Raw genomic sequence first — 26,704 nt, 5'->3', positions numbered from 1 at the left:
CTCCGCCCCCTCCCCGGCCGGACACCGAGCGGCGCGGCGGGGCCTCCGCGGCTGCTGCCACGGCGCTCGGCTCCCGCCGCCCAGCGCGGGGCAGCGCTGCCGCCAGAAAGCGGCCCGCCCCCCCCGCACCCTCCTGCCGCTGGGCATGAGCTCCGGCTCCCCCGGCGGCCGCAGCGGTGCCAGTGGCGGCGGCGGGCGGCGGAGGAGGCGGCGGCGGCGGAGGAGAGGGGGGGGCCCGGGAGCGGCGACCTTCGCAGGGGGCTGCCGCGGCGGGAGATGCGCTTGCTCCCAGCGGAGCCAGGAGCAGCATGTTCCCCGGTGCCGACAGCGCTAGCAGCACGGCCGGGCAGCCCGAGGCGGTGGGGGCCGCCGTCCCCGGCCCGTTGGGCTCGCACGGCCCCGGCGGCGAGGCGCGCCGCCGCAGCGCCCCGGCGGCCGCCGCTGTGGTCGGCGGCGGAGAGGAGGAGGCGGCGGAAGACGAGGAGGACGAGGATCCCGGCTCATCCCGCTTCGTGCTGGCGGCGGGACTGGGGCTTCTGGCCGTGTCCGTCGTCCACCTGGGGCAGGAACGGGCCGGGGCAGGGGGCGGGGGGCCGCCGGGCCTGGCGCTGCTGCTGCTCCGCCTCGCCCTCTACGCGGGCTGCGCCGCCGCTGCCGCCGCGCTGGGCACCCTGATCGTCCTGATGTGCCGCGGCCGCCGCCGCCTGCCGCCGCCGGACTTCGCCGCAGTCACTCCGTTCCGGCCGGTCGCGGGGGTGAGTAGCGGGAGGGGAGGGGAGCGGAGCGGGCGGTGGCCGCGGCGCGCCCTCCCTGCCCGGCGGCGGGGCGGAGGTGGCGCGGCCCTCGCTCCGCCGTGGAACGCCGCGCCACCCGAACCTGGTGTCCTGCTGTCCTACCGCGGCCGCAGGAGTCTGCGCGCACTCTGCCGCTCGACGGGGGCTTTAAATGGCAAAAGTTGTGTTGGAGGGTAGCAGGAGCACCGGAAAAATCAACGCTTTGCTCCGAGGGAGACCTCCGGATTGAGGGAATGCTCTCACAGTAGTTCGCTGTGTGCGCTCCACGGTGGCTGTGTCTCGAATCCTTTTCTGCTCCTTCCATTGAAATGTCACTGGTAAAAGAGAGAGACCTGGTCGAAGAGGCAGTTTAATGTTGCTTTAATTCTCTGAAGTTCTCTGAAGTTGGACAGCTTCAGATAGTGTTATCCTAGTGCCATTTTGTACTCAAGCCTTTGCAGAGCTCTGTGCAAAAGGGAAACAACTTCATTTTCTGTACCTATTCTAAAATGTACTAGTTCACGAGCTCTTTTTAGCTCACAGCTTAGTATTTTTCGAGTTCTTCTGAATGGGACTGATAGCACGAGGCATTTGGAAACTTTCCTCCCATTCACGTCCCCTGTTCCCCATCATCCAGTCCTTGGGAGCTGTTCCTAGATGAGCCTGAAAAACTACTGCTGAAAATTGAGACTCTGCCCGCACCCCTGCTTTGCCATGGGTACAGGGATGTGGTGTTTAACGTTACAGCTGGTGACTCCAGTCAGGCGCCCTTGGCCCCTCACGGTGAGCTGTAGGTGTGTTAGCACATGAACCGCTGCAACAATGAATAGACTGTGCTGTCTAAGTTCTATTTCCCTTCAGTACTGTCAAGGTACCTGAGAGCCGTCTAAAAAGGAAAAGGAAGGGAATTTGTGTGGCCTGGGTGTGCAGCCTAGCTGTTCTGGTAACCCAGTTTGTTACATTTATTACACGTACACTTCTTGGGAGCAGTAAGTAAGTAACGCTGTCACGTGTTTCTGGGGCTGCAGTCGATGCAGCTGAGTTTGCAGAACGCAGAGGGTGCTGGCAGGGCAGAGAACCTATTACAAATCACTTGCTGATACAGTTGTCTTTCTGTTGTCTTTCTGTCTTTTCAATCAAGTTGCTAACAACCTGTTATAATGGGTTATTCCTTCATTCTTTGACCTAGGGAGAGAAGGAGCCTGTGTTTGGGAGCACTATGCTTTTCCTGGTCTGCATTTAATGGAAACTGGCAGAGTTTTGTTGCCAGTAAGGATCATTTGGCCAGGGGTTGTTGAATTCAGTGAATAAAACAACTTGCAAAGGTGCATTCGGGATCTATGTGTGGCTCTGTGTGATACTAATTTTGTCTTATTGGTAGTATCTTTTTAAACATTCTCTTTGCTTTGTACACTCAACATCATACTCAGCTTTTTGAAGGAAGTGAAGAATAAATAATGTGTATGAGCATTAAGGTGAGAAGTAAGATGCAACACACAGAGTGATAAGCAAAAAGGTGGGTACAGCCAGGGATTGTTCAGGTGGTTTTTGTCATAGGAGTGCTAGGTAACAAATGTGTGTTACGTGCATAAACACCTTCTAGTAGAGGACTACATGCTTTTGTTTTTAGCCATACTAACTATGTAACTATGTCACATCAAACAGAAAAAATATGCAAATGAATCAATTGATCATCAAAACAGCTATTCCTGTTGCTTTCAGATTTACAAGAGTGTTTCAGTGTTAATGCCATTGGTCCAGTGGCATTTATGTACTTGAACACTTGTCTGAACATCTGGGTGAGTTAACATACTTTTACATAGTACCAAAAAAGATCTACATATGAACTTAGCAATAAAAACCTCCCTGCTGCCACAATGAAGAGCAGCTTTTAGATTAGTGAAACAGCTGAACCATAAAAATCAATTTAATTTGGGAAGCCAAGATTTGAAAAAAAAAATAAAATATATTGCTTTCTTTATCTCCTCCTTTGTGAAAAATGTAAGCCTACTGAAAAACATAAGCCTACTGAAAGCAGTGAAACTAGAACTGTCCAGACACAAATAGTCACTTCTGTTACTGTGCCATCTGCACTTTCTTTTTATGGTGTGTTACTGTGCATTTCTCTTGAAGATGTTCTTCTGTTGTGTCCACCCATTGGATTTGTATATGTAAATAGTGCACATCTGCTGTTGTGTTGTGTGGTCTAATTTATAGTGTTTGCATTTATTGTAGCTCTATGAGATGTTTTTGTTGTTTCAGAAGGAAATTGAAATTTGGTATTTAAAATTCACTGGTAAGGCAGCAGGACCTGCTAAAAATCTTCCCAGGATTGTTTTGTTACTCTCTCCCTGACTCCATTGAATTTTTTTTCTCATTCTTTGCACTGCTCCCAAAAGTTTTGCTTACATGAAAGGGATGTCCAAACAAGGAGTGTGGTATTTTATCCTTTCTATTTAGATGTAATTCCAGGCATCATAATTTGGTTTCTTTTACCTTCAATTTATAGTTTTCTTGATTTCTTTCTGGTACAAAGTGGCTTCAGGACTGCAAAGCTTCTTGAAGAGTTTTTCTGAACATGATTTTGTATATGTGTAGCAGACTTTCTAATCGGGGCTTCAGCAACATGTAGGTGAAGAAAATATTGTCTAGATAGGCAGCATATAGAAGTGTAGGCCATTCACTAAAGCTTCCTGCTTTTTTGTCTTTTTCATCCTTTTGCATTTACACTGCTTTTCTATCATTCAGTTGTTACTCTCATTTTTTTCATAGAACCTTATGATCCTTTTGTCTTTTCTGTGAGCCAGTAGTATCATGACAGCAAAGATATAATTTTTTCAGCCTTGTTTTTTCTTTCCCTCAAGAATGATGAATTACCTGTTGGCCTAATAATTAGGAAAAAAATATGAGGTAAAAACCTTATTATGACTTGCATCTCAGTCTTCATGTGTTTTATGTACAACATTTAGACAATTCACTTTTCATTCTTTGTGTGATTTTTCACATTGGGATTAACAAATGAGGAAAGAGTAAGTATTCAGGAATAAATATTTACTCTAGTGGTAGTCAGACGTAGCTCTTGGAAAGTTAGTGGGAGTACTCTTGACCAACGTCAAAGGGAAGTTGAATGGAGTCCCTTGTGCTGTGCTGAATAGAGGGAGGTTTTTGTATAGCCACTTAGCATGTGAGGGCTCAGTGCTGTTGATTTTCATGCTCATGCAAGTGAGGAATATGAGTGAAGAAGTGCAGTGTTGTAGGTCTGGATTTCAGAAGAGCAAGGTACGGTATCTTTTTTTCATTTTGCTTGAACTTGCAGCTAGAGTAGCCATCTTCTTGAATGTGAAGCTGTGCTTTGTCCATTATTGTGTAACTCCTTTGGGACTTGAAAGGTGAAGACTTCCTCCTGAAGTCATGTATCTCAGCAAGAACATTTGAAATATGCTGAGAATTGCAAAGCAAGCTGTGTGATTTATATCCCCATGAGAAATTGTGCTTTCAATGTAGTTTTTTTGTAGGTGACAGCTCTGTTCACAAAAACTATCTGGGCAGTCTCCTGGCTTCCACATAAAGACCTGTCTTTCATTGGAAGAGAGGTGTATGGGCAACTCATAATAATGTCTTACTTAATACTTTGAGTAATTGCAGGTACTGATAATATTGGTAAATAATTCCTATTGATACTGAAATAATAGTAATTGAATGAGTCAGTGAAATTGTGTATTATATTATTGTCAGGTATTTTTCAACACTTTACAGGAGCTGTTTTAGGACAAGATTATTTGTGTTGGAGGAGAGCAGCAAAATGCAAGGCATCAAAAAGGCATGATGACCCAATTGTACTTTAGTGAGTTTTAAAGGGGATTTTTACTTCTCAAGTACCAGTGGACTTGCTCATGGCAAACATAGCCCTGGGTTAGAACATGTGTAACCCTTTAAAATTCGAGTTTGCTTCCAAAACTCCTTTTACCTTGTGTGGCTGTAGAGGGAAATGGCATTCACTCATGTGAAGAACCATGTTAACCAAGTTAGTGGGAAGGGGAAGGAAAACACTTTTTCCCACATTTGTGTGAGTTGTTTCTCTGCCAAAAAAACTGGCAGAGACAGGATTTTCTTTTTTCTTTTCAGTATAGTGTTTTGACTCTGATTCAAAGCAAAAGCTGGGTTATCAACTTCGTTTAAATAATGCAAAACACAATGATTAGTTTATTAGATTTAAGTGCTGCATTTTAAATTCAGATTAAGTGAGTGATATTCTGTATAGAGAAGGATCTACCTCGTCTGTCTGCAGCACTAACAGAAGGATAATAAATGTGCTTTTTTTTTCCCAGTGAAAAGTGTACATGTATTCTAACGCCCTATCTTTAGTTTTGTACAATCAACAGTTGTCAGTTACTTTTAGTATTCCTTTAAAAGTAATCTCCTGTCATATTTGGTCACTATTGTTTACTACAGTTTAATAGCTCTCAATTTTTAGTGTTAGTTTACTCTTGTGTCCTGGCCCTGCAGCCAGATCACACTACATGTGATCATGTTTTATGTTCCTAAAGGCATGTTCCATCCTTGAACATGGATTTTTGTGAATTTGCCTTTAGTGGAGGGGGAATGGGTAAAGCCTTTTATTCATTGGACCAGGCTGTCGTTGAAATATCTGGATCCTGGAGCATAGTAGTGCTGTTTGTCAAGCCGTAGGAGGATGCATAGTGAAATGGAAATGGTCCCAATGTTTCAAGTGGAATGACAACTTAACTGAGGTTGAGTATCTGTCATAGTATCCAAGCTGAGTGCTCTGCCCTTTGTGAAGAACATAAGGGAAGCAGAGAGAAAAGACACAGAGGTTTTTTTCCTTCACTGTTGAACTTTTGCCATGAGATGAAGCTGCAGGAGCCCCAGTAGCTGTGGGAAGTGGAAGGTTTGCCATCCGTGGGCATAAATTTCAAGTTGGATGCAAAAGAGTTCTTGAGGTAATAAATAGTTTGGATGAACAGTGAAAGAGAGGAGAAGCTTCCTAAGTCCTTCCAATTTTGATCTTTATGCCTTAATAAGACTTTGAAAGTATTTATGGGTTTATCTAAACCTAAAGCCAAGCATGTTCTGTGGTCTGTCCCATTCTCTGGCTGCACAGGGGATATTTAGAGCTCTGATATTGAAGGATTTTTGTAAAAGCAATAGCTGGTCGTGGCACTTTTGTCACGCTTTAGACTGTCTCAGGCTTGCAAGCAGATATCCTGATCTACTGCCAGTCTTTCAATTGATGGGTAGTCTCTGGATGGAAAGGCGAAGATATGTTTAGTGCATTTTTAACAGAACTCAGAGTCTCATATGTTTGTTCTTGGTTCTGTCTCATTTATAGGCAGGTCAACAATGAGCCTTTGATGATCTGGTTGAGTTTACTACTAGGAAAGTCCTGAAATTAAAATAATGAAAATATATTTTAACAATTTCTACCAATTTTATGAGTATTTGAAAATGTTAAGGGAATGTTACATGAAGTGCAAGTGTTCTGTTACAGTTCAGCAGGGGCTTGTGGTTTGGACATTTCTGGTACAGTTTATTTTTAGGGATCTGTGGAACATCTGTTATAATTTGGGATTTATAAGCTTTTTCAGGATTGGAACTTTGTTAGGACTGCATATGTTGATTACCTGCAGGTGTAACTTTGAAATGATAACTTTATTATTACAGGAGACTGACCTCAGGAAATGAAATGTTTTTCAGACTCTCTCAATTCTTTGTCCCATAGCAGTGAGCAGACTTAGTTTTCCACACAATTTTTATCATAATGAATATTTGGATGTTTCTTGTCTTGTTATGCAGTCCTTTCTGATTTCTTTCATTGGATCCTGTGTTGTTGTCAGCTCTGCATTTTATTGTGCTTGACATTTAGTTTTCTAAACTTTGTGTCAGATTGATATCTCATATTTTGCTGTGAATTGGGCTGGTTTTACCTTTGTAGGGACTGCTGCTCACATGAACAGTGTTTTATGATTGAAAACATAAATAGGGAGCTAGTTAATTTCTCCAGATAATCAAGCTCTGCTAAGTCAGTAAGGATGGGTGGTGGGCTCAAAAAGATCTTACTGTCCAAGTCTCTTGCAGGGAAATTCTAAGGGTGGCTATAAAACCTCTGTAATAAGGTCAAGAGTGAAGACATCCTGCATTCAAGGTACACTTTGACACTGAAAATAGTATAGACATGTATCAGAAACGTTCTGAAAATAAAATCACATAAAGTTCTCTTGTATTGCCAAGTCTTGGTTTCTTACTCTCTACAAAGGAGTGCAGCAGAATTTACCCAAGGAAAGAGCCAGTTACATAGAATACTGTATCCTTTCCCAAGCTGTTACTTCAAGTGGTTAAAAAGATAAAGAAATTATGCAGTCATGAGGAGAACAGATTTGTGTTGTGACTATGGGAGATTTTTTGAGACCAGCCATTCTATACCACTTTTTTCTGTATTAAATATGCACAGTGAAACAGAGCAAGTTAATGGTAATAAAATGAATGATGATAATTCATTTGGCATGTTTTAATAATAATAATTTTTTTAAAAAGTGTGTATGGTGAAAAGTCACGGGCAGGGAGGGTATAGCAATAGACCTCACAGAAGTTTGTCTTTGGTTGCTAAGCTGACACTCTGCAGCTCAAGCATGACTTTGTGCTGGTTTTTTTGGCTTGCCAGCAGTTTAGTTTTCATGCCATATGGCTCTTTTGGCCTTGAAGTATAGACCATGGGTTCTTGTCATTTCTTCACAGAGGAGGAGAGTGTGGAAATGTTCAGCAAACTGGGGCTATGCCTGTACCTTGAGAATTAATTTAAGACTTCATTTTGATGGCAATATTAAAAATTCCAGCACAGGATAATCCTGTATTTCTTGCTGAGCAGCAATTTGAATGCAAACTTACCCATTATTTCTTGGTTGTACTGATGAGAATGAAAGTAATACCTGAGAAATGTTTCATTTTCATATTCTTATTCTTATCTGTCTGGTATTCTATGAAATCTCAAATGAAGAAAGTTCTGCCCTGATTATAAAGTTTTTATAATGTTACAGTTTTACTGGTTTTAAACCTGGTACAGTTGAGATGGAAGATCCCCATCTGATAAACACAGTTTACATGTTCCAAGAGCTACTATATTAGTAGAAATAATGAGATGATATCATACAATAATTGATATAATTATGCTTAAGATAATAGGATTAACATGCTTTAAGTATGTTGACTTTTAAATTGGTAATTATGATATCCCTAATGCTGAATGTGACACATACATACTTGCCATGTTATCTTAAATAGGACTGTAAATATAAGTATAAATTAAAAAATATTAACTCTTGTGAACAGAAATTTATTTTTGCATCATTAGTTGAAGTAATGCTTGGATAAGAGAATCTATAAGAAGTAATATGTGAATAAGAACATATCTATCCACATATGTTAAATATGAATTTATGGAGAGTTCAGTGAAGTATTGTTTGAGGCTGTGACTCTTTATTATCAAGGTCCAGGCTGATATTAATGTATGTCTTACAAAGATAAGGGGAAAGTTAGTAGGGAGGAATTGGTAACTATGAGTAACTGGTTGATTTGTGTGTGCTGAATTTGACACAGTCTTAGCCTTTCAGATCAGTGATTAAACATCTCTATTCCACAATGCCCATTTATATTGTGGCATCTGTCATGATCTCTGTTCTAGTTTTGCTGTAATTGAGTTAATGTAATAGGGGTAATTGTAAATTTTTCTCTGCTTCTGGCCTTAATTCCATGGCAGAGTAAAGCTGCATGTGGTGTGCCTGTAGCAGGTGCCAGGCTTTCTGCTGCTGTGTTTTAAAAATTACATTTGATGCCAAGTGTTGCAAATTAATTTCTTGGTAGTGGAAGGTATGCCCATGTTCTCTGTGCTTTGCCATTTATTGAGTGTTGTTGTTGAAATACTTTCTTAAATCCTTAACATTTATTTTTGTCTTCAGAGCTAATTTAAAATTACTTATATAGTTTAAATCAATAAATGACATTTATTTAATTTTTGTATCTGTAGGAGACTGAACTTAAGACGAAATTTCATATTCAATGTCAGGCTTTTCTTTTCTTGGCCCATTTAGACTGTTGTTTTCTTCATCTTAAATAGTTTTCAAAAGTATCAAACAATGAGTGTTGTTCAAAAGTCTGCAGGAAATGCACACATCCTTTTTTTGAGCCTGTAAGCAAAGTCAAAACTGAGGAAAACTTGAACTGTTCCAGGAAACAGGCCTCCCTCTTTGTTAGCAACCACGTTCTCAGCATATACTTTCAAAATGTGCTCCACCCCTACCCCTTCAAGTCCTTTTAAGTTTTATTTATGTTTCAGTCTGGTTTCTGTCATTATCTGCCAATAAAATCTACAGAATGGAACCCAACTGTCTTGACACCAATTTTAAAAAAAAATAAATTATTGAGGCCTGTGACAGTACGAGTCAGGAACTCATGGAGGAACGTGCCATATTTCAATCAGCGTAGAAGAGCATCTAAACTAGAACTTCAACAGTGTTAAATCAATTTACAAATGTATTTGGCTCAGTCAGGGTTATGCCAACTATTTAAAAAAATATTTGCCAAATATTATGAAATCTAGCACCATTTTTCCTTAGATGAATAACGTGAAGAAAAATGTGAAAACATTCAAAACTAGGCTTTCTTGCTGAACCTGTTTTCTACATATGCCCTCCATTTGACTTGAGTCAGGGGTGGGAAGAAAGTCTTCCAGTGAAATATGCTGTATTTTTCATTCTCTCAGCTGTTAGAGCTGAGCTTGGACTGTGAGTTTTCTGAAATCCTTCTGTTGTCACAGATGTTGGTTATCTGTGTTACCAGGTTGTTACTGTTGTTTCTAAGGTGTTTGTTTCCATATGTCTTCTAACTTGGGGGTGCCTGCTTATTTAATTAATTCATTGTTATTATTATTGTCACAGAAACAGTACTTTTTGAAAGCAAACCTAAACTAACAAGACTTAAGTCTTTGTTCTGTTAAATGCAAGAAACACAATTCATAAAATGGGAAGAAAAAGTGAGTTTGATCAGCTGTTTTAGACAAGACACCTTTAGGTCTGATATGTTATCAATCATGAAATTAACAGCTCTCTGAAGAGTCATCAAGGATCATGAATAGTTCAGGTTGGAAGGGATATCTGTAGGGCATCTAGTTCACTTTCTTGCTCAGAATGAGGAAGATTGAGAGATGGACACTCCACAGCCTGTCAGCACCCCTATTCGGATACTTGAGAAGCCTCATGATCAAAATAGTTTTGCCTTGTGATGGGAATTTCCTGTGTTGCAATGTTTCCTAATGTCCTGTGCATCTGCAAGAAGAGTCTGGCTCCCTTTTCTCTGTATCCTGTCTTTCAGTAGTTGGAGACAGCAGTAAGGTCTCCCTGAAGTGTTTTTTTCTTAAACCTGAACTAACCCACCCAGTCTCATAGGTTAATGCTTGAACTCTTGGAGGTATTTTCCAACCCAGACAATTTTATGATCACTCCTATACATATGAATGTTTATTCAAATGTTAGATTCTCATCTGTTCTTGAAAATGTGTTTTTTTAATGAAGTTGAAACCTTATTTTAAGCCAAGGTGGTTTCTTTTGCTCTTTGCTTTTCCACAGTTCATAGTTGTATGCAATATCTGTATGTGTATGGAAAACTACTCAGAAAGTCCAATACACTGTGCATCTTTGCCCTTCAATAATTACTTTCATGCAGCAGCATCGTTATTGCTAGTGGTGGTATTAATTTTTACCTTTTACATTATTTTTTATCACATCTTGAACAACCGTTTTTTTACATTAATAGATGGTGCCTTTTAGAAGTCAAATATACCAGCTGTAGAGGATACTTTCATTGGAATGTGTTCTTGCAAGCTGAAGTGTGAGTTGATGTCTGGTGTTCAAGAGGCAGCATTTTGCTGAGTCAGTAGTAGTCAGCCTTGTTCTTAAAATGAGGGTTCAAGTTTGAAGCATAAAATGATCAGTTCTTGCTCTTTGGTATTGCACAGATTGGATCATAATATGGTGATGTGGAAATTCACTGAAGCTATTTACCTTCTTGCAACTATAATCCCCTCTGAAGGTTGCTTTCTTTCTTTTTTTTTTTTAAGTTTGTTTATGTTTAGCTTGTGTTTAAACTAGTTTTGAAAGGAGCAATTTGGTGAGCACTGCATTGGAGCTCTTACTGATGCTTTTAGGCCATAAAAAACGCTTCCTGCGATGTTTGTGATGCAACTTGTGATGCCTAAGTTAGCTTGAGGTCACTGGCCTTCATGAAGGTAGGACTCAGTTCAGCAGAAGGATTAGCCTTGTGAGAAACCCAAGTGTATGTATACCAAGGCATGAGTGTTAATGAAGGAGGAGTGTGTTGAGCATAGAGCTTTAGGACTCATCTTTAGGAACTCCCTGAGTGAGTTCGTTTAATCGGGTTTTCTGAATCCCTTCCCCTAAGGTACTTGGGGTGTTTAATGAGTCCTCTCTTTTTAATTTTTGAAATCATGCCATTTCCTGCTGCAAATAAAGCAGAAAGATCCTGAAGTAATGGTGTGACTGGCATTTACACAGCTTTGTGTTGAGGAAGTGTGATAACATTAGTAGCTAGATATGATGTATTGGAGCCTCACAAATAGTGTTAGGTGTCCTTATGAAGAGAAAAAATACTTTCTCCTGCTGTTTACCTGGGTGTGGCTGAAGCTTTTACCTGTGTTCAGGTCAGAAAAGGACTTGGAAATCTGTAGTGGTTCACTAAATACTCTGTTCTTACCCATCATTAACTATTGTCTTGATAGTGACGGGGGACTGCAAATGGAGGCAGATATGCTGAGGTCTTGCTGCTCCTGCCATTGGTAGTGTTGTGAAGGAAGGAAGAAATCAGCTGAAAGACCACAATCATGGTCTCAGAATAGTGACTGGGAGAAGTCTAGGGAGTGTTGCTACATTCATCCAAAAGGTGGAACAAATAAGCTATGAGTAGGGGGGGCACTCAAGCATGGAAAGTACCTGTCACTTGGCTGTGTGCCTGAGAAGGTTTATTTTGCTGTTAAAGGTAGTGCATAGGCTCCTTTATTTAGGTCCAGTTGGATGAACTTTGTTAGACTCTAAATGCATGTATCTGAAGTAGATGAAAACAAATCAAAATACAGAGTATTGGCCTGCAAATTGGCTGAAATAATGGTATATTACCTTTAAGAGCATTAAACAGTGTTTTTACTTTGTTTATACTGCTTTCTCTGTATGGTGAATGTTGGAGAGATGGGGATGTTTCTGAAGTGCTTTCTCCTTGCAAAGAAGAGTGAGCTCCAAGCTGACTGACAGTGGGAAAAGTTTCTATTTCTGTTTTGAATTACACTCCTTTCTATATGAATACATCATGAGTCACTGCTTTTTGTCTATACCCTGAAAAATGTTTCTCCATCCGCCCACCTGTTTGGACACTGTGGGAGTGAATACTCCAATAAAGACAAATATTTGTATAGGACAGCAGCTTAAAATGCAGAGGGCCAGAAGTATCTTTGAAGGAAGAAGGCCAAAAGAATGTGAACCAAAATTACTGTGCGATCTGAAGGCTTCTCGTTTGTTTTAAAAGCAGTTTACAAAGCTAAATTAAGTCCATTTTCACAGTAGGCTATAAAAATGTTTTATTTGCTGTGAAAATACTGAATCAAAGAGTTCCAGTTGTTCTGTTACTTACACGTCCTATTCTCAGTGCACTGTCTTGCAAATGAATACAGCAACTTTCTACCAAAAAACCTTAAGATAATTTTCCAAGGTGTACAATGATCAGTACACAAGTGTTAATATGTGCTTAATGAACAATGTATAATAACCACATAGACAAACTCTTCTGTTTTAACCATAGGACGTGACAATATTTGTATAAAACCAAATGATACAGTACTATTGCCTTGAATTGCAGTTTTATTCCTTCTGTAACTTTTGGTTTATTTCTGCCTCTGATCATGTATATTCTGTTTGAATTTCAGATTAACTGGTCTGGAAGCTCTCATGATTCAATCCAGTCAAGGAGAGTGGTTATTTCTCACAATATGGATAAAGCACTGAAGGAAGGTGAGTCTTAGGTGCATTGGAGTCTGAATATCTCTTGTCATTTTAGCAAACCATAGCTGCACAATATTCCAAGACTTTAGAATATGACCCAATTTTTTTCCATGGTATAAAATACAGTGGCAAGGTCATAGTCTTCTCAAGAAAACCACAGTAATAAGTAATGTTATGTTGCTTTTGCTGTTCAACTGATACCTTGTCATTGTAGTGGCTATTTTTTTACAGAAATACTTTGAAATATAGTCCTTAATACTTACGCACAAATCAAAGTGATAACACTTTAAATATTCTTGACTGTGTTTTCCTGAATTGAGAAATCCTGTAGCCAGTTGCATACAGTCTTCCCATTTAGTGCAATTCTTGCCTTTAAAACTGACTCTAAAATCAACATTTGTATTTCTGGCTGATACAGTATATCAGTCTTTTGTAAATATTTTATCTAATTTTGAATACCTTTTCCTTTAAGATTTCTTTGCAGCACTTTTTCCTATCTTTTTCATAAATTGAGAGTATCTTTGAAAATTATAATTGCTTTAAATGAGTTGGTTGTCTTATGACACCTTGGTATGTGTTATGTTTTTAAAGTTATTTTTATGAATAGCTATTAGCAGGATATGTAGAAAAATGAAAAAATTGGAACACTACCTATCTATGTCATCATGGAGTTGGATGCATGAGGCCATCCCTACTCAGTAAGGCTGAAAGTTACTTAAATGATTCATTTTTTAGTTAAGTACCTTATGCTGTGACAGCTCGTGCCTTTCTGAAATTTTATTTTTTTTCGGAGTAGCTTTTACCTTCCTATCTCACTCTGAATTTTGGAGAGCAAACTTGTCAGATTTAGTTTTATTTCTTCCAGCCTAAGTGATGAAGCCAACTTCTCTGTTTTGAGACTGTACTTTTTGCTCTACCATACGAAGTGGTTTAGGTTTGAAAGGTGACTGAGTCATCTTGAGGTACTGAATGCAATCAGTTTGAAATACTGAATGCAGTCCCTAAAGCAGTAGTTCATTTTTTATAGTACAAAATGATCAGTTTCTATGAAAATAGACAGGACTTTTTGCCTGTGATAGTTCTGAAATTTGTAGTTGTCTTGATGTGAATGGTGTTTTATTTTTTTTTTTTTGTTTTCTCCCCACAAGTTTGTGGTTATATAAAACTTTATTACTAGTGATATAAAAAAAAATACCATCTGTTTTTGTGTTTCCAATCTTGCACTGATTAGGATTAAAGTATTTATAATTCCCAGGAATTTTTGACAACTTTTTGCTGTCTAGATGTAATGCACTACTCAACAAAATGCTTTAGCTAGGAGACATTAATTTGTAATGAGGTTTTAATCTTGGGGGCCAGTTTGGACTCCTAGTGCCTCTTGAAGTTTTGGGGTGTGAGGGTTTTTGTGTGGTTGTCTTTTGTTTTTTTTAAAAAAACCCAGATTTTACTTTTCTTTACCTTGGAGATGCATAGGTAATGTTATCTGATATTGGAAATGCTGTTGCTGAGTATGAAGAGACAGCCCTTTGGTTAATTCTGATTTCTCCCGCTGTTTTTCATCATTGTGTAATTGTTTGCCTGGGGTTTACTGTTAGCTGCTAGCTACCTTGCACCCCTCCAGAACTGCCTGTTGTTAGTCATGCCATGTTTTTGCTGGTGTTATAGCCAGTCTGTGTGGACCTTTCTCTCTGAGTTTAGTGTGGCTCACCTGAGTTTCTGTGTCACTTAAAACTGCCACTTGCTTTACAGCATTTTTCCTGATGTTCCCATCATATTCTCTTAATGTAGTTGGAAGGATAGATAGCAGTCATATCCTTGCTTTAACTGAAGGAATCATCCATGTTTCAGTTTCAACCATCAGTCCTGTTTCAATAACTATTAGATGTTTCGATGGTTCTCCTGTGATGGTCACTGGCTGATAATAGTTGCCTGTGTCTTTATATGGCTTCTTGTCTTGCTGCAGCCCATGTAATAAAATTGTTGAGAATCATCCTTTCACAACGTGTCTCACACTAAACATGACCAAGAAGGAACATTTGTATATGTTGGTTTACTGCCCCAACCCTAAATGTCTTTATTTTTCATTAAGAGCAAAGTAGTGTAACTGGTTGGTGCTTTAGAGTGGTGCTTCATTTTTAATTATAGGATACTTGTCTTAGCTGTAGATATAAGGTAGGGGAAAGTTGTGACTGCCACAGTGTGTTGTGTTTTATGAAATCTAAGTGTTCAAAATCAGAGTATGTATAAGGTTACAAAGAGATTTTCTTTGTTGAATATGGCAGAAAGAGAAGGCCTTTATTGTCAACCCCAAGTCTCCTTTTCATCTGGTAGTACTTAAGTAGCTAACACTGAAATATGTTTTTTCAGTGCTTTTCATTTTTTCTCTTGAGAGATTGATTTGATTTTTGTTTGACCTTCATTTATCTTACAAAAAGAGAAGATAAGCCACTTCTACAAATACCCTTTAGTGCTACCTGTTGCTTGTCTGCATTCCATCCACACCGTAGTGTGGTGAGATGTCTCCTGAGAGGCTGTGCCCAGTCACACTCATGCCGCTTTGTACAGCGTGTACTGCTTTGGGTTGAGGCTGCAGTTGTCAGGAGATTGATCTGCTGTGAGGGTAGCTGGCCTCCCAGGAACTGAATTTCATTTTCCATTTTTATTGCTCCAAGTCCTGTGGTCTTTTTGTTGTTTTTCACGGTCAGCCTTTGTCTCTGCAGTTTTAGTAGTGCCTAGAAGAATGGTCTTCATATCACTTAGCTGTTTTACTGCGTCATTTATGAGTAAGTAAAACAGTACAGGCCGTAGCTCAAATCCTGGCAGAGCTCTACTGGTGACATTGTTCCACTGTGAAAATCCACCTGTTTCTTAGGTCTTAAAATATTTCCTGCCAGAGGGCCATCTCTTCTTTCAGAGTGGGTTTTCTTCCTTCAACACTGCTTGGAGGTGATCTTTTTGGAAATATTTTGGGTATTTAATTAGATTCTTTCTATTGATTAGATCTTGTCCGTCTGTGTTTTGATCCCTTAGGATCTAACTCTGTTAGGGATGTAAGGTTGTACTTCCCATTACAGAAAGATTGGAAAAAACTGTCTCATTTCCCAACTTAAAATGTGTATTTTGACATTTAGAAAAAGAATTGCTAGTAACTCTTGCAGCTCTCTATTTGAAAAGCGGTTGGGTTTTTTGTTTTTGTTTTTTTTTATTCTTTTAATTTTTTCAAAAAACAGTTTTCAAAAATTTTTTTTGGTCCACAATATCAGCAAAACAATTTGAGTTTGTTCTCTCTGCTATTGCTATATTGCTATTCAAACACTTGAAACCAAGAACTCATGTCAAAGGGTGTGTGTGTAAAATTATTTGGATATAAATTTGTCTGGTTTTTTTATTTTACTACATTTCTGAGATATTTTAAACACATTTTTTTCTCTATTGTTTATATATTTTCATTTTTTTTCTGCATAAAAGACCAGTAAAGACACAAGTGCCAGGAAAATTTTAATAAAAATGGCCCAGAGTTTGGGGAACTGGGAGACTGTCAGGGATTCCTTTTGCACTGGGCCGATCTATCCATGCACAGTGATAGCATCTAGCCTGCTAAACCTGGTAGCTTCATAGAATTTGATTGTGGAAGTAAAACAAGAAATGCTAGTGGTTTTCCAAACACAAACTTTATAAGAGCACTGAAATCTTTAAACCACTATCACTAGTTCACTAATCACTGAAATGATGGCATTTAGACATAATTTTGTCAGCCTTTGACGCCATAGTCTAAGTAAAGATTTAGTGGCCATGAGGAATTTTAGTAAAGCTAATATTAAGCATAAAACCTCATCCTCTTAACTTGTATAACTAAAACACAGTGAAATCTAAAATACAGTAAGTGAATAATGGCCTTTTTCTCTTTCAGTTTAGATGTTAATGTCTTGGAAATTATAAAACTGAATATTCAGAGTATTTATTAGTAATTTCATTAGTAATTGTAAACCCACCTTTAATGTAGGGGTTTTAAATTTTCTTTCATGTTTTTATTGTCATTGTTTTTTGTTGTTTGGATGTTTTTGGTCTGAGCTGGCTTTTGGCAGGGGAAAAAGGTAGTGGCTATAATAAGTAAATAAGCATTTAGTATTTACTTCTCTAGAACAGTACTTTGACAGGTACTTAGCTGTGGTGTAGTCTGTAATCTTTTTCCGTTAGTTTTTTATTGAAAGTATTTTTCTAAAAGTATATCTTATTGTAACCCCATCATGAATGTTAGATCTAGTGTTGTAGTAGCACAGAATTCTGGTAATGATTCTTGGCTTTTTTATGGCGGTTTCTTCCTGCAGGATCCTAAAACAATTCACATTACCCTTATATTTCTCTTTTACAGGTGGCAATGCTTGTTTCTCTAGAATAACTCAAGGCAGTGTTGTAGCTATACCTTTTCTTCATTTGTTCATACAGTCACAGGAGTGTTTTGGATTTGACTATAAATTAATGTAGTGGTTGTGGCTTCTCCAGGGTTTTCTGGAAAGAACAGTTACTTCTTGTTGAGACTTGGAAGTCTGTGTCTGCATTTGCATAGAATATTTATGCTGCTTCTTTAATATTGCTTTAAGAAAAAGAGTAGGCATTTAATCCTTGTTCTTCTGATTTTTATTTTTAATAAAGTTGCATAATGAATCTTAGCAATATAAAAACTGTCTAGTGTGAAGCTCTGCAAATTCCAGATTTGAAGCCTGTCTGACCTGCAGACCCTGGTGGTGCCACTGAACCTTTGAATGAATGTGGAAAAAGGGATAGCACTTACTGTAGGACATGTGTAGGATTAGGAATGAAGGAAGGGTCCAGAGGGGTGTCCTCACTAAATCTCCACATAAGCTTCTGGCTCTACTCCCAACACTCTTCTAGTTTGCGGTATTTAAAAAGAGTAATTGAACAAACTTAACTTAATTTCACATGGGAATGGCATTTAATCACATTGTAACAACTTGGGACTTGGGTCTTCTAAATGAATTTAGAAGACACTGTAGAAGTTTCTACAATTTTGTGCCAGAGTCATTGTGGTCACTGCATTTGATTTGATCAGAACAAATTTGTTTTATGTTTGTAGTAGATGAGTTAATGGGAGTAAGGTTCTGTCCTGAATGTGTTCTGCTTATTTTTTTATTCCTTCCTTGTCTTCTGACTGTTGTTTTCAATGTTTTAGAGAACACGTAGTATAAAAATAATGAGAATAGATGCATGAGCAGAATCCTCCTCTGAAGAGAGCAAGCTGCTCTCTATAAAATTGTTATATTTATTTTCTGAATTTCTTTAGAGTTCTGAAAAGGCACCAGCTGCATCAGTGGGCATGAAACTAAAGCAGCAGCTGCACACCATGGCCAGGATGACACAAGGAAGTGTCTTACTCAGTCTTTAACTGCCTGTTGTTAGTGTCTGTGCCTGATATCCTTTTTAAATTTTATTTGTTTAAAAGTTGTCTCACTGCTCACTTGAACATGCATCCTGGGCTCTAAAGAACCCTGAATTTTATAGAGAAAAGTACTGTTGTGATGCAGGAAGAGTAGTAAGGTTCAGAAGTGACAAGGAAATTACAGAAGACATGTGAAGTAAGAAAGCTGTAAAGCACAGGTGTAGGGAAATAGGATTTAAAGCAGTGTTTTTAACACCTTAATCCTTTCAAGGTGTTGAAAGTATGTAACTGGCAGAGTTAAACACAAATGAAATATTTCATAATTGCATGGTTGATTTTTGGTGATGATTGATGATCTTTTGTCTCTAACTTGATATTGCCAATAGATTTTGTGGTTGTTTTGCATTGAATGTGACAGAATTCATGAATAGCTAAAAGGAATGAAAAAGAATGTCTTATGTAGAATACTGGAAACTGAGCTCATTTTGGAGTGGAATTGCTTAAAAATAATTATAAATTAAGAGTCATTAGGAATAGATTTTGTCTGAAAGACAGTATATCCTTAAGGAATTGGGATGCGAGTTCTGTTCTTGTGCTCTTGCTTTGTAGAGTTCTGTTGAACAGATTTCTGTAGGAGCCACCACTCCATAACATGGCTTGACTTCTTGGGCAAAAGATGCTGAAACAGCTACTTTTCACCCTTGCAAAGGATAGAGAGGAGGATTCTGTAGTAAAATCTGAAAAGTCACTACCTGCTAGTGGGGCTGATTGAAAAAACACCACAATGCAGTGTGTTGCAAGCGCGCATGAGAAATTATTGGTCTCTTAGGGATTAGATGAAAGGGAAGAATGTGTACTGTGATCAGCTTTCCACAGTGTTTCAGACCTTGCAACAGAAGAGAGTGAGTAAGCTATAAGAAAAAGGTGGCTACAGAAGGACATGGGAACAGCAGTGGAAAAATAGATTCTTAAAATGTGTATTGTTAGGACTTGAGGTAAGTAATAAAATGTTAGATTTTAAAGTGCTATTCCCTCTATTCTGTGGTGTTTTAACAGATTATTCCTCTGCTTGCTCATCAGAAGACCACTACTTTTTATAACTGTTTTATCACTCTGTAGTATTTGTGGGTGAGAGTTTTCAGTGAAATAGTTCATATACTTTAGAAAAGTATTTTGGAAGTTCCAATCCTGCTATATGGCTCTGCATACTTTTTTCTCTCCTGGATTAGGGGGAAAAAAAAATCTTCAAACCTGTTACGTATTTGTTTACAGAACTGTGGAATTTTTTTCTGAATTATTAATTTAAAAGTCTTGAAATTATTTAGCAAAAGGCTTTTAACTATATATTTCAGCATACTCATTGAAGTGACTCTGCTGCATTCTTTATAAACTTGTGTAAGGTTGCTTGTCAAGCATTTGACTAGAAACTTCTATCAGTTTTAGCCGTTTCCCTGGAAATGTTTTTATTAAGGTTATGTTTGTAGTTTTGCCTGAAAAGGCAGGTGAAAATATTTAAGTTTTTGTCCTAATAGTATGCTATTAGTTCACTGTTGCCAGTGCCAGGGAGATTTTAATAATTTATATAATTTACCAAACAAACAACTTCTATCAAAGTGGAAGGTAAGAAACTGTGGAGTCTTATGATTACTTTGCACCACAGGCTTGCACTGACAAATGAGATGGACTTTTGATTTGAAAGTTTGAAACCATCTTGTTTAGTAAAGAAGTTGCTCAAATTAGCAGGCACATAACTTTATTCTCCCCTTTTTGTTATCCCTCTGGTAGATGCAAAATGACTTACAACCCCAGCTTTTCCCCCATCTTGCTGCAACTGCTCAATAGTTCATATGTTCTCCCTGAACATCTCCTGCTCCCTCTTAGACCTCCAGGGACATTTGCTGGAGTGAAACATCAGTAAAACTGGTGACACACAAATGTCAAAAAGCAAGGTCAGAATGGTAGAAGACAGTGTTGCCATGGGATTTGCAATTACAGTAATACTGGTTATTACCTGTTAGTATGGTTTGGAATGCTTAGTCATTTTTGAAGTTCATGTGGTCTCACTAATCCACTTGTTCTCTCTTAACACTTCTGATCCTATAATGTACTTTCTGTGGTGGTGCTCTGTGTTGTATATGTCTTTGGAAATCCAAAAATCTTACCACCTCCCCTTTCTAGCCATGACATTGGAATGGAGTCTATTCAGTTCCTATGTAAAGAAAGCTGACTTCAGTTTGCAACATTTTAGACACAGTCAGATTATATGACAGTTCATATAACCAAAGCCACTGCTGAGAGACAGGTATTAGTCTGAGGTTGTGGCTGGTAACCTGACTGAGCAAATCCACTTAAAAGCTTTGCTTTGCAAAGTGACCTGCAGTAACCTGTTAGGTGCAGACTGCTGTAACCTTGCCAACCTGACTTTCTTTGGCAAGAAGTAGATGTGAAGGTGTAGAGCCTATTACCCATACCAGTTTTTGAGAAGGATGGAGGACTACATTTTTCCTATCTTGGTGTGCCTTGTCCTTTTGCTATTTATTGTTTTGTTTCTCCTTTCAGTGTTTGACTACAGCTATAGAGATTACATCCTGTCCTGGTATGGGCAACTCAGCAGAGATGAGGGGCAGTTGTACCAGCTGCTCTCTGAAGACTTTTGGGAGATTGCCAAGCAGCTGCGACAGAGGCTGAGTCACGTTGATGTAGTTAAAGTTGTCTGCAACGATGTGGTGAAAGCTTTACTCTCACACTTCTGTGACCTTAAAGGAGCCAATGCCAGGTAAAAACAAAACTGCATTTCATTGGAACTTTCTGCTTCTCTCTTTACTTACAGATGTGCTGAATTAAAGGGATGAAAACTGTGGATAATCCTTTTGTAGGAAACTGATAAAACAGTTCAAGCTTATTACCAGTTTTAGAGATCAAGCAGGCTTCAGGACGTCTGTAAGGAAAGACTTGGACTCCTTTTTCTAAGAGTTTGGATTCACTACTCTTTTCAGTTTAGTCCATGAATCCTTTGTTCACAGTAGGAGGTGGGTTGTGTGAGCAGCTCTTGCAAAGTACTGTGAACATGCAAGGGAAGGAAGGGCCACTGTCAGCGCAGTCAACAGACAAGAAGATAGATATTTGCACCTTTCCCAGAACAGCACCAGGAGTCATTCCATTCAATTTTCCATTTCTTCTAGCCCTGGGAGGCAAAGCCTTGTGATTTCTGTAGGTGACCTGTCCTGCAGTAACAAGATTTTTATAGTGGAAAAATTGTTGGCTGTATTTTCATTTTCTCCTTAAGTTATCTTGCTAATTTAATGAATTTCTTCTTTGGCAAGGATCTCTTTGTCCACTTGAAAAAGCCAGCTTTCCCCTGAACATGAGAGTTCTACCCAAATGGTTATTTTAAATCTCTTAGTCTATGCAGTTCCCACATCTGAATGCACAATTTGTATAATTGTGCATGGAATTTGGTCTTGTATTTGCACTTACCTGCATTTTGATTCTAATTGGAATATACTTTGGTCATTCAGATTTAGACTGTACATTTTATTCTGTGAAGTTTTTATCTACAGTTAGATCCAATATTTTTGACACCCCTTCAGACAAAAAAGAACAATTGTATTCTGTCAGTGATTAGTCTGTTGCCATTGACACTTCTTTCTCTTCTGTATTAGAAGACACCGTTAGTATATTTGTGATAGATCCTAGCTAATTTTTATGGAACCTAATGCATAGGAAAAAAAAGACACTAAAGGATGGTTACATTCAAGAAAACAAGAAATTAAGGGGTATGTACTTTGCAGCAGATCTTGCAGTGGGTTCTATGTACTACTTTCTTTCAGCTCTGCAATGAGGTAGAAATCTCTTGGTCAGATAAAACTCCTAAGTGTGCTCCTTGATTTTTAAGTGTCATGCTTGCACTTGTTCTTTATCAGAATAAAGTGCTTGCTTTTGGGAAGAATTTGATTTGAACAGCTAAAGAATGAGGAAGTTGAATTTTTTGTTATTGTTTGTTTTGGTTTTAAATCTGAATGTTTTTCTGTTTAAAGCTGGGGATGTAGGACCTAGAATTGAGGAATTATTAAGTATTATTAATGCTGATTGTTGGTGAGGTTTCTTACTTGCTGAGAATTATGACCTCTTCATCTGGTCTTTGTTGGAATGTTATTTCCACTATGTAGAACTTAAAGAAATTCTTTTGGTTATTTTCTGGTTAACTTTTTCACTTGGAAACAGTAAATGCACCTTAACTCTGGACAGACTGCATCAATATGGGAATGAAAAAAGTCCTATCAAGAATGAGTATAATAGGTTAGAAAAAACCCAACCAAACCAACCCAACAGCTCTAACTGAACAATTTATAGAGGCTGGAACTGGACTCAATGACTGTTTTTGCAGACTGCAAGGCTGTGAATTCACAAGGAGAAAGGTCTGGTTTTAATATGCTTGACAGATCAGCAGCATGATGCTGCATGATGCAAGTTGTAAAGCACTAGAATATTCTCATGCTGCTCATCCAAACTTGCTCAAAAAGTCCATGGGGCTGTATGGAAATTGCACAGGGCTCACCATTTCTTAGCAGATGGAGAGACAGCTTAAATGTTTTGTACAGGTTATTGCAAAGTCAGCAGAAAGGTGACATGGTGCTCATACACTACAGATGGAATTTGTGCTGCTGAGTGACGTGAGCATGCATGTAATAAACTTGAAAGTGCAGCAAATATTCTGATAGTGTTTTTTCTTTGAGAGAATTTGTAGTTTTAACAAGAATTTGAGTTTTGTACAAATTGCCTACTGCTATGGAGTTAACCGTGCTAGAACCTGCTGACATTTTAAGCTATAGACTGAGAACTAAAAAGTATGTCACTTCTAGCTTGGGAGGTTTTAATTATTTTCTATATTGTTGTCCTGGTTTTCAACTGGGATAAAGTTAATTTTATCCCTAGTAGTTGATATGGTGCTGTATTATGGATTTAGGTTGAGAATAATGTTGGTAACACTGGTGTTCTAGTTGTTCCTAAGCAGTGTTATGCTAAGTCAAGGACTTTAGCTTCTCATACTGCTCTGACAGAGAGGAGGCGGAGGGGGTGGGCAACACAAGAAGCTGGATGGTGACATAGCTAGGACAGCAGACCCCAGCTGGTCAAAGGGATATTCCATACTGTATGGTGTCGTGCTCAGGATATAAATGAGGTAAAAGCTGTCTGGGAGATGCTGTTTGGGAACTGGCTGGACTTCAGCCAGCAGGTGTTGAGCATTTGCATTGTGCATAATTTGTGTTATATATTCTATTATTATTATTATTATTATATTCCCCCCCCCCTTTTCTGTTCTATTAAACTCTTTGTCTCAAGTCATACAATGGCTTGGGTTGGAAGAGATCTTAAAGGTCATCTAATTCCATACCCCTGCTGTGGGAAGGGATACCTTTCATTAGAGCAGATTGCTCAATGCCCCATCCAACCTGGCCTTGAACGGTTCCAGGGATGGGGCATCCATGACTTGTCTGGGAAACCTGTTCCAGTGCTTCACCACCCTCACTGGGAAGAATTTCTTCCTAATATCTTGTCTACACCTACTCTTTCAGTTTGAAGCCATCCCCCCTTGTCCTGTCACTACAGGCTCTTGTAAATGATCTCTCTTCACCTTTCTTTTCAGCTGCCTTCAGGTACCCGAAGGCTGCAATTAGGTCACCCCAAAGTCAGAAATTATACTTTTTTTCTTATTTTCTAACTCATCCCACTGTGGGAAGGTGCAGGAGTGAGTGAAAATCTGTGTGGTGTTCAGCTGTTACTGTGTTGAATCACAGTGCGATTGCCACAGTTCAAACAGGAAGAATTAATCTTCCTAAGGTAGGGAACACAGATCTTCTTGATCTGCTTTGCTTTCTGTTAATGTTTTAAAGACAGTGATAAATGTAAATTGGCATTCACATTTCTCTCTGTATCTCATAATGAACCCAGTTAGTTTTGGGTAATAAGTATAGTAGAACAGAGGCTGTAATTACAGAGAAGTATCTATCCTGCTGTGATACCTCTTGGAGTGCTCCATCATTTCTGCCACTGAGTTTATATTGCAGCATGATGGTAAAGGGCATTTTGTCTATTGTATGGCAGCTTATGAAGTTTTAATACCTCTAATACTGTCTCTGGAGGAGGTGCCACCTGAGCCACTTCGTCTTGGTTTTCCTATATGATAACAGATAATCCACTGATATAGCAGAAAGGAATCATCTGTGCCCAGGAGGATAGATGTCTTGTTTTTTCAGAGAAAAGTTCATGTGTTTTGTGACTAGGTGCATGTTGGACACACAAATTTCTTTACTTTTCTGCTTTCACTGACTAACTTCAATCTGTGATTAACCAGGGTGTCTGAGGGGATAAAAATAGATTAAGACCCTTCAGAGTGAGGAAGGGTGCTACAGTCCTTTCTTTTGCTCCTGCTTTCCCTCTGGCTTAACCATATCAAAAATCCACTTAGTGATAAACAGCTCAAGGTAAATAGCCAGCAGAGGCCAGAAATGAAGAAAAGTGCTGGGAGACCTTATCTCCCTTCAAAGTATGGGTCAAGGCCAGGTTAGCTGGGACTTTGAGCAACCTGGTCTAGTGGATGGTGTCCCTGCCCATGGCATGGAGTTGGAGCTAGATGATCTTTAAGCCTCTTCCAACCCAAACCATTCTATGATTCTTTCATAAGAGGGGAGTCCACTTTCATGGTGGCTAGTTGGAGAGAAGGCACTGGGAGAAAGGAACCTTGTAGTGTTAGGTTTGTTTCCCATTTCTTTGTTTTATCCCCTGGCTTTCTTTAACAGCAGCTGTCTTTCCTGTGCATGCCACATACATCTACAGAGTGAAATAAGGGCAGAGACACTTCTAGCCATGGGCAGAACTGTCTGAAGTGACACACAGCAGTGCAAGCTGTAGGCAAGACAGCTCCCAAATTTTTCATCTTTTATGTGTCACTGGGGTGTACTTTAAGATTCAGTTGGGGTTTCAAAGGAAACTGTCAATTTTCAGTGAGAAAATTTGTGGCATTTTGAATAATTTAGATAGGATACTATTTAATTTCTGGTATTGGCTTGGTGTATAGAAATGGAATATGATAATTTCCTGTGTCCAGCATTAGCTAGTTTATGAATTTGAGATATGGAGGAAATCTCAGACTTGGATTTATTTTTAGAAGCCACTGCTCTTTTCCCACATGTACAAGATCAGGAGCGCATTTGTAACAGGATTAGGCAAGTGCATCCTGCAAGGGTAAAGAGGTTAGTATTCGGCCATTCATGTTTCACAACACCTTTTATTCTTTCTTTTTTTCATATCTTGTTCAGGAGTCTTTCCTTGGTTACTTTAACTAGAATATAAGCAAGCTGAATACTGGCAATACCATTTTGTGATCAATGGTGGACTGTGAGCTGAGTAAGGTGGTGTATAATGATGGAAATGGTCATGTTGGTATGTGGGTGCAGTGTTGTCTGTGGTGGCAGTGTACATTTTGAGAGCTGGAATTATCTGATCCCAGGAATGTGGGCTGGCTCTGGTACCATGATATGTTTGTTGAAAGTAGAAGCAGCTATTGTTCTGGATGAAACACTCAGTACCGGAAAGACTTAAGCAAGGTGCAGACAAATAGTAAATGTCTTTTTGTGTAGCTGTCCACATGAAAGGAAGAGGGAGTTCCCTTGCCCTTTCTTTGGGTTAAGAATAACTGCTCTAAATATTTACAAAATTATTAATGTTTCATAAATAAAACCCTATTTTTTTGCTGGGTACAGCGTAGGCAAAATAAGATTTGCCTGCATTAGATAAGTAGGTACCATGGTTTAACCTCAGCCAGCAATAGCCCCACTCAAGCCACTCAGTCACTCACTGCCCCACCAGCATGCTCAGAGGACTTTTGGGATAAAAGTGAGAAAACTGGTGGGTTGAGATACAGTTTAATGGGTAAAGCAAAAGCTTTACACAGAGCAAAACAAGTATTTCATTCACCACTTTCCATGGGCAGGCAGGTGTTCAACCATCTCCAGGAGAGCAGGGCCCTATCACGTCTTAATAGTGACTTGTGAAGACAAAAAACATCATCTAAACATCCATCCCCTTCTTCTTCCCCACCTTTATATACTAAGCATGATGCCACTTGGCCTAGAATATCCCTTTGGTCAGCTGTATTCACCTGTCCTACCTGTCTCTTTCCAACTCCTTGTGCACCCTCAGCAGTGGGGTGAATCAAGAAGCAGAAAAGGGCCTTGATGCTGTCCAAGTGCTGCTCAGCAATAACAAAACCATCTCTATATTATCAGTCTGTGTTCAGCACAAATCCAAAATATTGTGCCATACTAGCCATTGGGAAGAAAATAAACCCAGAATAGTCCAGCAGAGTAGACATGTGGGATTGGAAGATAGTTAATTATTGTGTCTTGAACCCCATGACAACAGTGCTTTTTGAACAAACCCCAGAAAGAAGAGGTGGA

General features: G+C 39.2%; 1 protein-coding gene across 2 annotated transcripts in view; it reads left to right on the top strand.

Moving 5' to 3' along the window:
* The first annotated feature begins 308 nt into the window (after positions 1-308).
* The window catches only part of SNX25 (sorting nexin 25), an 84,863-nt gene continuing 58,467 nt past the window's right edge, over positions 309-26,704 (top strand). The window contains exons 1-3 of one of the 2 annotated variants that reach the window (XM_005517664.3): positions 309-755; positions 12,772-12,856; positions 20,805-21,021. In XM_005517664.3, coding sequence (XP_005517721.3) covers positions 309-755; positions 12,772-12,856; positions 20,805-21,021 — 749 coding nt within the window. The remainder of the gene's footprint in view (positions 756-12,771; positions 12,857-20,804; positions 21,022-26,704) is intronic. The other variant, XM_014263137.2, reaches the window with a different exon arrangement.

Source organism: Pseudopodoces humilis, chromosome 6, assembly GCF_049639895.1.
Source record: "Pseudopodoces humilis isolate 2021_Gansu_Grassland_sample_001 chromosome 6, ASM4963989v1, whole genome shotgun sequence".
In the NCBI taxonomy this organism is placed as follows: Eukaryota; Metazoa; Chordata; class Aves; order Passeriformes; family Paridae; genus Pseudopodoces; species Pseudopodoces humilis.
Note: the sequence above shows the minus strand (reverse complement) of the source record. Positions and strands in the feature narration are given on the sequence as shown.